This window comes from Dendropsophus ebraccatus, chromosome 1 (assembly GCF_027789765.1).
Source record: "Dendropsophus ebraccatus isolate aDenEbr1 chromosome 1, aDenEbr1.pat, whole genome shotgun sequence".
NCBI lineage: Eukaryota > Metazoa > Chordata > Amphibia > Anura > Hylidae > Dendropsophus > Dendropsophus ebraccatus.
In genome coordinates, this window is record NC_091454.1 from 204864975 (window position 1) to 204877533 (window position 12559).

Sequence of the window (12559 nt, forward strand, 5' to 3'; positions counted from 1 at the left end):
ACGCTTATGGTGCCCATTGAATCTTTTTTGAGCTTTACAGAATTTGAATGTCACACAGGCAAAATCAAAACTGAAAGTGACTGATGAATTAGAACAAAAATTAAACATGGGGTTGCGTGAAGATTCCCAGTGCCTATTTCCATATATTATCTTGTATAATGATGGGTTCCTTAAGGCGTGAAGAATATTATGACAATATTATAAAAACTCCCTCCATTACCACTTGCCTCTTCCTTGTTTTTATGCATCAATTATAGAACGGCCGAGAGGATGGAGGCTTTATAAAGGGACGAGTGGTTTATTATGGATCAGGATTACGGACAGTAGATCTGGACAGAGGAGCAGGCATGGAAATGAATGAGAATAAAGATGGCAGTGGTAAGATGGAGACGATACAATACATATGGTCTGGTGAGACACTAAGAATGTGTTATACTGGTATGAAGAACCTAACTCCTTCTTGTTTATTTTGGTTTCCTTCCACAGGACCCTTGGAAAGTGGCATTGCTTACATCAATATGGATACATTCAAGACCAAGGGTACATGTAAATATAAAGGTATAATAGCAGTGCTGGACTGGCCCACCAGAGCACCAGAGGATCCTCCGGTGGGCCCTATCTTTAAGACCTGCACAAACACTGGCAAACATGTTCTTTCTCACTGGTTCTTCATTGGTGGGCCCCCAGGATAATTTCCTCTGGTGGGCCCCAGATACCCCAGTCCGACACTGTATAATAGTAATCTATCTACATGTCTATGTCTCTGTCCTATATCTTTGTACATGTTTGTGAAGCCCCTATTACACTGGCCGATCTGAAGGAGCAAGCGAGCGCCGACCTGTCAGGTAAGCACTCGCTTGCTCCTCATTCAGCGCTCACTGCCAATGCTATTACATGTGCCATCAGCGAAGAGGTATGAGCGGGGAAAGGGGGCCTCAGGGAGTGTTGGAGGGATGCCCGGAAAATTTTGAGATTGTCCGGGGAGCCGATAGGAGATAGCGGCAGCCTGCTGCTGCCACTCCAATTGCATAGGGCGACGACCAGCAGACCATCACTATTGTTCTAGTTTTTTTCCAACAGGAAAGGATCGGCCGACGTTGTGCATGTCGGCTGATCATTGCCTTTTAACAGGAGCTATTACACCGAGCGATTATCGGCTGTAACGGCCGATAATCGCCCAAATTTGGTCAACAATCACTTAGTGTAATAGGGCCTTAAGTCTTTCAATCTAACTTCATCGCCATCTATAGATCCTCCCATACATATCATGAATCCATTTCCAATAACTTTTAAGGCATAATACAATATTTCACGATGGACTAAGTATAATTATTGGACTATTGTACATGTCCCTTTTTATTTTCTTCCTTTTTTAGTTGAATCCTGTTGGGGGATTATGAAATCAATTGCATTGACCTTAGCTATCCTTGCTGCCCTCTTGGTAATCTGTGTGCTCCTCATAGTCCTTTTATCCAGATCTGGTAAGTATGAGAAGCTGGTGGGAATGTTTTCAAATGTGAGAATGGTGCTAGAGAAGGAAAGCAAAGGATCTTTATCAAAAGACAAAGCCTTTGGAGATCCACTTGTTTAGCAAAGTTCCAAAAGTTACAAACCTCTATATTCATCTTGTTCCGGGAGAAAAAGTATTGATAACCTATCTACAGGATTGGCGCTTAATAGTTGAACGATGAGGTGCTGATACCTGATAACCCCACCGAACAGTGATTGCACTACACGCAGGTGGATAAGCTAATAATATTTTTTCTTCCTGGAAAACCCTTTTAATATTCTCCTCTTCAACCACTTGTATCATCTGAATGGTAGTAGCGGGGTGAGGTGAGTACTGATAAATTAGAGTAGAGAAGGATAGCTGTCAGCCAAGATATATAGTATGTTTGGCCAGATGAACACTCATGAATCATTTTTAACAGCTGTGTACAATGACATCAAACCATTGTTATATCTCTCCAGATTCCACCATCTCTAGAGAAATGGAGAGCATAAATGTACAAGGTAAATATTCAAAGATACTGAAAATCTCCAAGTATACACCATATGAGAAATAAGGAGTAATATTAAAAATATTCTTAACATACAAAAAAAACTAAACTTCATTAAACACTATACACCCGCCCTGTGGGTTTTGGCTGGGAAAGCCCACATTTGTGTGACTTGCACTACAGATATGTGTTTAATTAGTTGTTTCTCATCTCTTGTACCCAAGTACAACAGTACCCCAACAGTTTATTCGTTATTTTTTTTTTATAAATTTGAAGCACGGATATACACAGTGGTCTAAAAGTAGGTGGACAGTATGTGTAATAGGTTTTATCAAACATGGTGTAAAGTGAAACTGGCTCAGTTGCCCCTAGCAACCAATCAGATTCCACCTTTCAATCCTCACAGACTCTTTGGAAAATGAAAGGTGGAATCTGATTGGTTGCTAGGGGCAACTGAGCCAGTTTCACTTTACACTATGTTGGATAAATCTTCCTACTTTTGGACCACCCTGTATATTCCTCTGTCACCATCAGGCTATGTTCACACTATGTATGTGTGCGGCTGTATTTTTTATGCGGCTGTAAATGTGCGGATGAAACTACGGCCTTGGGAAAAAATAGACATGCGGCTGAAAACATACGGTCATTTACATGGAAATCTGGTTCAACTAAAAATAACAAATAAAATCTTAAGAAAGTGATGCAAACACCTCTGGATGCATCTGGGAAAGCAGGGAAACAGTTTTCATGAATTGCTATTACCGGGGTTTGCGATCCTCTGCAGTATGCCGATGCCTCTCATGTTTAATATATTGAATTAATAAAACACATTTTCGTTGTAATAAAGTCCCTTTCATTGTTCAATAATTAAATTTAAACGAATCCATCATTTTGCAATTAAATATACTGTTAAAATAAATCTATATATCAATATACATTTATTTATATATATATTTATTTTAACAGTATATTTAATTGCAAAATGATGGATTCATTAGAATTAAATTATTGAACAACAAAAGGGACTTTATTACAAAGAAAATGTGTTTTATTAATTTAATATATTAACTATTAGAGGCATCGGCATTCGGCATCATTGCCGGCTATTTTTGAAGTACTCCGTACGGACCGCCTGTCAATCCACGGCCGCATTTCCAGCTGCAAACAATGGTCTTGTTCATTTTTTACGGGTCTGTTTACGATTGGGCCGTAGATTCATACATAGTGTGCACTGGGCAGCCGTATATCGTATACTTTCCAGCGTACGCATGAACCACCAAAAATACCGCCGCATAATTACAGCCGCAAATACAGCCGCACAGTTACATAGTGTGAACCTAGCCTCAATCTTTACCTCCCGTTGTCTTCTTTGTAGTATCACAGTCTATGAAGGCCGCTGACACAGCACAAGAAAACCTATTGGACAAAATGACTGAGCTCGAAAACCTCGGTAACTAAGTCTCAATTTGACCTTTATATAAAATTTATAAAAGTAGTGCTTGAAAGCTGGGGAACAACTTTAGAAGTTTTTTTGCATAGATTTGCATAGATCTAAGACTAAATCTTTTTACAAAAAAATTATCTAAAAATAGATAAAGAGAAGCAAATCAAACAGATTATTAAACATGGCCATTTATTTATTGAGGATAATTATCCAATTGCATATTCCTTTAAATGGCAAAAGTATGTGAACTTTTTTATCTAAATGTTTCCAGTAATTGTTGTTAAGTCTTGCACATTGGCTTGGAGAAATTTTAGCCCATTTCTCCATACAAAACACTTGGGACAAGGAATCCTCTATCCAAGTATCATCTAAGCATCTCTGTGTTGGTGAAGACTTCAGAAGAGAAAGCTTTAGGGCAGTGATTTCTGACATCCCACAATGAGTCAGCAGTGCAACCAGATGGCAGGGAAAGCAAATCGTATGCTGAGTTGTATATGATATGCTGGGCTGTATATATAATGGTATGCTGGGCTGTGTATATATATAATTATATGCTGGGCTGTATATATAATGGTATGCTGGGTTGTATATATACAGTATATATATATATATATATATATATATATATAACAGTATGCTGGCTTGTATAGCTAGAGGTATAACTAGTAGGAAGAGGAATACTGGAATACTGGGTCCAGTTCTGGAGACCTCACCTACAAAAAGTTCCCGATAGGGTCCAAAGTGTTTAAAGACGGGCTACAAAAATGGTGGAGGGGGTCAGGCATAAAACATATCAGGAAAGACTTTAACCTGACACAGGGATAGAACTGCGCCGTCACAGGGAAGCCGATGCCGCGGTCCGTTTTTCAAAACCGCGGTCCAGTTCCCGTGTACGCCACCGTTCTATCCATGGTTACCGGCCGGTGCTCAAGCACTGGAGGCCGGCCATCCCGCCCCCAGTGGGAGGGAATTTCCGCCCCTGTATGACGCGGCTCCGTTAGAATCAATGGAGCCGCGTTATACAGGGGAGGGAATTCCCTCCCACTGGGGGCAGGCTGGCCGGCCTCCAATACTTAAGCACCAGCCGGTAACCGTGGATGGAACAGCGTCATACGTGGGATCTGCGCCGCGCTTTGAAAAACGGGCCGCGACACCGGCTTCCCCGTGACGGCGCCATTCTATCCCTGTGTCAGGTTAAAGAGGATGTACCTGATGGTACATCCTCTTTAAAGATCTAAATCTGTATAGTCTGGAGGAAAGAAGGGAAAGGGTGGACATGACTGAAACCTTTAAATATGTGAAAGGACAAAATAAGGTTAAGGAGAGGAGTATTGTAATAGGAAACACTAGAACAAGAGGACACAGGGAGAGGTTAGTTGGGGAAAAGATCAGAAGCAATGTGAGAAAATATTATTTTACTGAAAGAGTAGTAGATGCTTAGAACAAACTTCCAGCAGATGTGATAAATATACAGTTAGAGAATGTAAACCAACCTGGTATAAACATATATTTATCCTAAGATAATAATAAAGAGAATAACATAGGGACGGACTAGGGGGGCTTTTCTGCCAACTATCTTCTATGTTTCTATATCAAATGTATGAAGAAATATAGAAAATATTAGAAAGTGGGTTCACAAACTTTTAAGTACCATTTTATATATTTGTGTTATGGGCTGGTCCTCATTTTTTGTCTTTATATATACCAAGAATTTATTTTTAAAAATTGTGAATTTGAGGCGCACATGCAGACTATCCATATATCTCTCATTCACAATTTTTACCTTGCTTTGTCTCCTTTGCAGTATCACAGTCTATGAAGGTCGCCGACGCAGCTCAAGAAAACTTATTGGAAAAAATGACTGAGCTCGGAGAATTTGGTAACAAAGTTTTAATTTGATCTTTATATAAATATATAATTGAATTTATGAGATTGTCCTGTGCTCTACAAATAGACCTGAGTAGTTCAGAATATTGACTTATAGCAAACCCGATAATAGACAAACTGAGAGGGGTGGGAGCTTGGTGTAAGGGTGTGTCGATGTTGTATAAGTGCTTCCTTTTGGATAGCAAGAGGGCTTGGGAGACGGATATTGGTGATGTACTGGTGTGAACTGGGGTGCAGTATACCGCTATGTAAAAAAAGTTGCGCCCTCTGGAAACCACCAGCTGATTCAGTTTAACAATGTTCATAGACTTTACTACACGCCAGCCTTCCTGCATAAAATAAAAGAACGGGGTAAGGCTATGTTCACACAACGTATGTTATCGTAAAAGTACTTTGTACGGAAACATACGCGGCCTTGCCTTCTATGGGATCCCGGCCAGAGCGTATACACATTGTATACGCTCTGGCCAGGATCCCATGCAGCGGCGCAAGGAACTGACATGTGAGTTTTTTGCGGCCGCTATTTATTGAATAGCGGTCACAGAAAGCTCTGTCAGTGCACACTATGAAGCGAGCGGCTACAGCCACTCACTCCATAGTGTGCTGTGGGGAGTTCTGATGCGGGCGCGCATGGATGCGCCCAAATTAGACCTCTGTGGCGTGAAAGATCATCTGTCTGGTACTGCAGTACCGGCCTGGATGATCTTTTCAGAGACCGTCCGCTCCGAGACCCGGCCAGGTCACGGAACGGCCGGTCTCTTACGCCTAATAATTCATGCCCCAGGTGCTTAAGAAAAGAAGAGGATTTCAGACATACTGTATGTTTTGGTTATGTGAAAATTTTAATACATTTTGGAAGGGGATGATCAAGGGGGTAAACTCTGTTATAGGGTAGGCAATAGAGGAAGATTTCCGTTTGATTATTTTAGGGGATACATCTAGAACATCTGTTAGAGTATCTGGGAAACAAAGGAGGACCCTGTTTAAAAAGTTTTTCTGTGCGAAATTGGTAATTATGAGAAAATGGATCTCTTCCTCCCCACCCTGCTTGTTGGAATGACAGTACTATGTTACAGATGTGACAAGATAAGAAACTTATGTTAGTAGTGTTCTTAGTAAATTATTAGAGTTTATGTTGTTGTTGTTTTTTTTGGGGGGGGGGGGGTTGCCTTTATTCCTCTGTGTGCATGAGCCCAGGGTGGGTTGTGGTGGTGGATGCATTGTAATATCTGATTGTTTTGTATCTGATTTCGATTTTTACTTATTGGGTTTGTATACGCTTTATTGGAAATTAATAAAAAGATATGTTAAAAAAAAAAAAAAAAAAAAAATTTTACCTTGCTTTGTCTCCTTTGCAGTATCAGAGTCTATGAAGGTCGGCGACACAGCTCAAGAAAACTTATTGGACAAAATGACTGAGCTCGAAAACTTTGGTAACAAAGTTTTAATTTGATCTTTATATAAATATATAATTTCCGAAGACCAACTACGTATTTGGTCCCTTGGTCTTCACCCTATAACCTCTCTACAGGGATCTGGACCTCACTGCAGGGGACCACCAGGTCGCCACCTCTAGGAGTGGTGCTGGTGCAGGTGGCAGATGGACGAGACAATGGTGCAAATCACCAAGGGCTCAGGCTCCCCTCCCGATTAGCTATTCAGCACTACACAACACAGTGAATAGGTCCGGAAGCAGTTGGCGACGTCCACTGTGTAGTGGTGGTGATGCGTAACTGCAGCTCAGCTCCCATTCAAGTGAACAGCAGCTAAGCTGCACTAACCAGGTCCAGCCACTACAGAGTGAACAAAGCCAACTGCTCCCAGACCCATTCACTGTGTAGTGCGAGCTCTGAATAGCTGATCAGCTAAGGTGCCGAGTGTCAGTGACCGTCATTCTGCCTGGAAAACCCCCTTAAAGGAATTGTTCAACAATTTTATTTTGTTGTTGTTTCAAATGAACTGGTGCCAGAAAGTTCCAGATAATTGTAATAAAAAATCTCAAGTCTTCCAGTACTGCTGCTGTATGCCCTACAGGAAGTGGTGTGTTCTTTCCAGTCTGGAGCGCAGGAGAGGTTTTCTATGGGGATTTGCTACTTCTCTAAATAATTCCTGTCATGGAGGTGACAGCAGAGAGCACTGTGTAAAGCTGAAAAGAATACACCACTTCCTGCAGAATATAAAGCAGCTAATAAGTACTGGAAGACTTGAAATTTTTTTAATAGAACTAAATTACAGATCTCTGGCACTTGCTGGGACCATTTGATTTGAAAGAAAAAAAGTTTTGGTGAATAATCCTTTAAAATGCAGGAATGGAGCAAACACGCTACTTACGGCAAGACCCAGCGGCTACAGCAAGTGATGGGCAGTGAGGAGGGGTATGGGCTGCAGCCAACACACGGCAGAATTAGGCAATTTCTCATGAAACCTAGAGGTTGCCTCCTTTTTTCAGAGTATTCTTTCATGTCCCGATGGATGGTATGGAATCAGGTCCTCCTGCTACTATTTCTCCACCACTTGGCTTTTCTGCCAATAATCTTCTATGTTTCTATATCAAATATATGCAGAGAATTTTAAAGACGGGGTTCACAAACTTTTAAGTACCATTGTATATATTTGTGTTATGGACTGGTCCCCATTTTTTGTCTACACCAAGAACTATAACATTTTTGGGGATTTGGATTTGAGGCGCACATGCAGACTATCCATATATCTCTCAATCACAGTTTTTACCTTGCTTTGTTTCCTCTGCAGTATCAGAGTCTATGAACGAGGCTCAAGAAAACTTATTGGACAAAATGACTGAGCTCAGAAACCTCGGTAAGAAAGTCTTAATTCGATCTTTATATAAATATATAATTTTCAAAGACCAACTACGTACTTTACATAATTGTAAGAAAACATTTGTCACAATCGGTGAGTGTGGATCAGATGTGTCACTCCTGAGGGTGTTGTCTAAATGGTCCCTTGGTCTTCACCCTATAACCTCTCTACAGGGGTCTGGACCTCACTGCAGGGGACCACCAGGTCGCCATCTCTAGTAGTGGTGTTGGTGTTGGTGGCAGATGGACAAGACAATGGTACAAATCACCAAGGGTTTAGGCTAGAGAGAAGAGCAGGTACAGGCCGAGGTCAGGACACGGACTGTGTGTATGTAGTGATCAGGCAACCAGTCAGCTCTGGTTAAGTGGTCAGGAACAGTCCAATACAGTAATACAGTAGTACCATAGAACACCTCAACAGGACAGAAGAAGGCTGGTATCCAAATAGCTCAGTATGGATGTGCTATAATATGCCAGGTGATTGACAAGGATTGGCTGAAAAAAGATTCAGGTGTGTGCTTTGACCCCTAAAGGGGTTTTCTGGCGGTTATGGTGATGAGCTATCCTGGGTCTTGCCATAAGTAGTGCGTATACGCCTTTCCTGCATCTTGACGCTATATGCACACGGAGTAAGGCTAGGTTCACACTGCGTTTTCAGCATCCGTTTAACGCATCCGTTTTTTGCAAAAAACGCATGAAAAACGGATTGCAAAAAACGGATTCATTTGTGTGCATCCGTTTTTCTATTGACTTTCATTATAAAAAAAAACGGATCCGTTTTTTTTTACGGACCAAAACGGACAAAAAAAACGTTGCTGACCCTATTTTTCTGGACGTTAAAAAAAACGGATCCGTTAAACGGATGCTGAAAACGCAGTGTGAACCTAGCCTAATTCTCGTGGAAAACTTCATGCAAAATCTGCCGCTCGCTCCCCCGCGCTCCCACTTGAAGTTCCGCCTGTGACATAGGCTCCATTATATGTTTGGCCAGATTCCGTCGTCCTCCCAAAGAAAGGACATGTCAATTCTTTGGGCGGAATCCGCCCAATTATAGGATAGGGTCTATGGAGCCAGCGGAGAGGAGAGTAATTTTATGGTGAACAACCTTTTAAGATGCAGGAATGGAGCAAATGCACTACTTATGGCAAGACCCAGCGGCACCAACAAGTGATGGGCAGTGAGGAGGAGAGTATGGGCTGCAGATAACACAAGTCAGTTTTCATGAAACCTTAAGATTGCCACCTTATTTTCAGAGTATCCAAGGCTTTCGTGTCCCGATGGATGGTATGAAATCAGGTCCTCCTGCTACTATTTCTCCACCACTGTTGGAACATGGCAAGATGCTAATACCAACTGCACTGCACTGCAATCCCAACTTCTTATTGTGACCAGTGGGGAGGAATTTGTAAGTCTTTATTACTAACTGTATATACATGTTACACATGTGGGAGCACCCAACATCAGCTTAGTAATATCATCAGTTCCCATCATTATCAGATCATGGACATTGTTCTTGTTTCCTCTGCTACAGCAGTTTTGATGCTGTCAGGGCTTCTGATGCCATGCACCTAGTATCAGGGCTATGGATTATTCTACCAACCAACTGAATTTTTGAATATAATTACACATACCTTTTACATTAATCACTGACACCAATAAACTATAATTATCCAGTACTAATTACCATATAGATTAAACTAGATTTTTTTTATATTTGTTCAATTGTTAGGAGCATAAAGAAAAGTGGGATACTTATGGGAGCATTTTCCTCCCACGAGGCCCCTGTGCAGCTTGTTATAGGCTTAGGTATTTGTCTACCAAGAAATGGTAGAATCATTGTCAAGTAAAACCCTGGTATTCTTTTCTTTACAAGGATGCCTTAGTGCCTTTAATCTTTGCTAAATCCTTCTGGATTGGATTATTGCGAAAGGGTTTACAATGGACATGGGTTGACGGCTCACCTCTCTCCTTCAGGTCAGTAAAATACACTAAACATATTTCCTTAATATATTTGTTTGTCCTTTTTTAAGATCATTCCTCCCCCTTCTTATCAATAGCACTACATAGGAGATAAGCATAGTTTTTGGCAGTAATAACTCTAGTGGCTTCCAATATAGGTACTGTGTGTGTGAGAGTCATGACCACTGCAAACAACTGATTGGAGGAGGTGCCGAATGTCGGGGTGTACACTGATGTGTTATAGATAGACTAACCTGAACATAGGCCATCATTTTAAAAAATACTAATTTTATATTTTTTCTGAGAGCCATATATATGTAGTTTTCTTGTTGCTGACATGGTTATATTAGGGCTTAGAGTTTTAAAAAATGTTTTATTCTTCAATGGCACTATTTTCATTACTAATAATATTATTGGGACTACTTTTTGAATCTTCTAGCATGCTCGTCCTAGTGAGGTGTATAAAGCTGTCTCCAAACACAGTGACTCCCAGCTGCACAGTGACTTCCGGCTGCCATTTAGATGCCTCTGTCAAACTGACAGCAGCAATTAAATGGCCTTAACATACCTCATTGGTGGTCCAGTGATATTGCAGTGACCTAATCCATTATCAGTGCAGCCTGTGCCAGGCCTCCTGACTCTGCAGGTGATTTAGCCTGCCTCCAATAGACTGAAGCAATAGAAGCCAATTTAATGGATCCAATGCAGTACATAGGTACTGCATTGATTTTTATAAGCAAACAAAGTATCGCTCATAGAAGTCCCCTAGGGGGGACTACTAAAAATGCTGAGGAGAAATAGAAAAAATGTTTTAAAAGTACAATTACAAAGTACAATTCAGCTCCCCCCAAAATAAGCCCTAAGGGCCAGTTCACACATAGTGAAACTGGCGTAATTTCTCGGCCGAGAGATCCCGCCATCCTCCGTGTCATACAGGCAGTCTCCTCTCTCCATCTCCTCTCAAGAGAGGAGAGAACGCACGCAAGCCCTCCTATCGACAGCCTGTATGAGACAGATGAACAGAATGATTTTCTCTAGCTCACTTCAAAGTCAGTTCTTTATTCGTATATAGTTAAAAGGCCGATGCGTTTCGGGCTTGCTAGCCCTTAATCATGGCTCTATTTCCTGGGGTTATGGAAACGACTCACAGATGCGGAGACCGTCACCCAAGATTATATATGATGGGGGACTATCACAGTCCATTCCCCATAGTGATGAAATGAAAGTGCATACAGCCAAACAAGAACACCGCACCTTATTTCAAGGGACCCTTGTTGAGTGCCGACCATCTTTCTGTCTTCACATGTATGACACAGAGGCTGGCAGGATTCCACGGCAGAGATTTCTGCTGTGGAATTCTGCCAGTTTTACTCTGTGTGAACTGGCCCTTATATTGCACTGTACATGGAAACATTTTATTTGGCTATGTCCTTAAGGGGTTAAAGAAAAAAGTTATTTATCTATGTGATGTCACTCTATTTTCTTATTTTCATGATCATCTTGTATTTCAGCCACTGGGAACCACCAGAACCAAATAACCTGGGTGGAAATGAAAACTGTGTAGAGATGTGGGCTGGAGGTTGGAATGACCGGGATTGTGATGACTTGATGAATTATATCTGTAAGATGGGATGACTTAGCTGTTACAATGTTTTTACAGTTTTTGTTCTACTATGAATAAAAAAAAAAGTTATGATCAAACCAGTAATTACTAGTCTTGCTACAATGTATAATATATAAGAATCTTCTCATACAAGAGTTCATAAATTCTGTTACCTAATTCAGGAAACCATTTAAAGGGAATCTTTGCTTTTTATCATCAAGTTGTTTTTTATTTGCTGGTTCATTTCTTTATACTGTTAATCTTTACGGTGCTTAGGGCTCCATTGTTCTGATGCTGAGCTCTATATCTTGCCAAGACATGAATTTATTTACAACAATTCTATCTGCCTACAGCCACCACTAGGTGGAGCTTATGAAATCATTGCATACTGTTAATACATTGAGTTCAATAATAAAACTGTGTCTATAAAAGGGATCAAAAAACACAAAATCCGATCATTTTAATATAGTATTTTGCAACAGCCGGGAATGTTTCCTGTGATGCAAAGCTATTTGACCTGTTCAATGTGTTGCCCATGATGCTGAAGACAAAGTTGAAGCTGAACACAAAGCAACTTTCTGTGTTGAAAATTTTTGAACCACAAGAGATATTGCAATCTTTTTTTAGATGCTACATGACCTCCTTCCTACTTAAAAAACTTGCCCTTCACCCAGTATGGCAGCCATGTTCTTGAAGTAGCCTAAACGATAGGCCCCTTAGCCAATACTTGCTAAGGTATTCAGATATGTCATTTTCCATTTCATTTTTTAAATAAAAGGCTGTCTTAACACTCACCCTGTATAGTATTGTACTATGTAAATCATCAGCGAAGTAAAGTGCCAGCTTG

General features: G+C 40.8%; 1 protein-coding gene across 2 annotated transcripts; it reads left to right on the top strand.

Annotated features, from left to right (window-relative positions):
• The first annotated feature begins 265 nt into the window (after positions 1–265).
• On the top strand, positions 266–11817 carry LOC138788909 (CD209 antigen-like protein B). 2 transcript variants are annotated; one of them, XM_069967425.1, is made up of 11 exons: positions 266–378; positions 487–540; positions 1377–1481; positions 1972–2013; positions 3376–3450; positions 5249–5323; positions 6690–6764; positions 8083–8148; positions 9404–9555; positions 10024–10124; positions 11621–11817. In XM_069967425.1, the coding sequence occupies exons 1-11, from the start codon at positions 348–350 to the stop codon at positions 11742–11744; spliced, it is 900 nt and encodes a 299-aa protein (XP_069823526.1). In that variant the 5' UTR covers positions 266–347; the 3' UTR covers positions 11745–11817. The 2 variants fall into 2 exon arrangements, with proteins under 2 accessions (XP_069823526.1, XP_069823445.1); XM_069967344.1 differs by having other exon boundaries at positions 268–378; positions 487–558.
• The last annotated feature ends 742 nt before the right edge of the window (positions 11818–12559 follow it).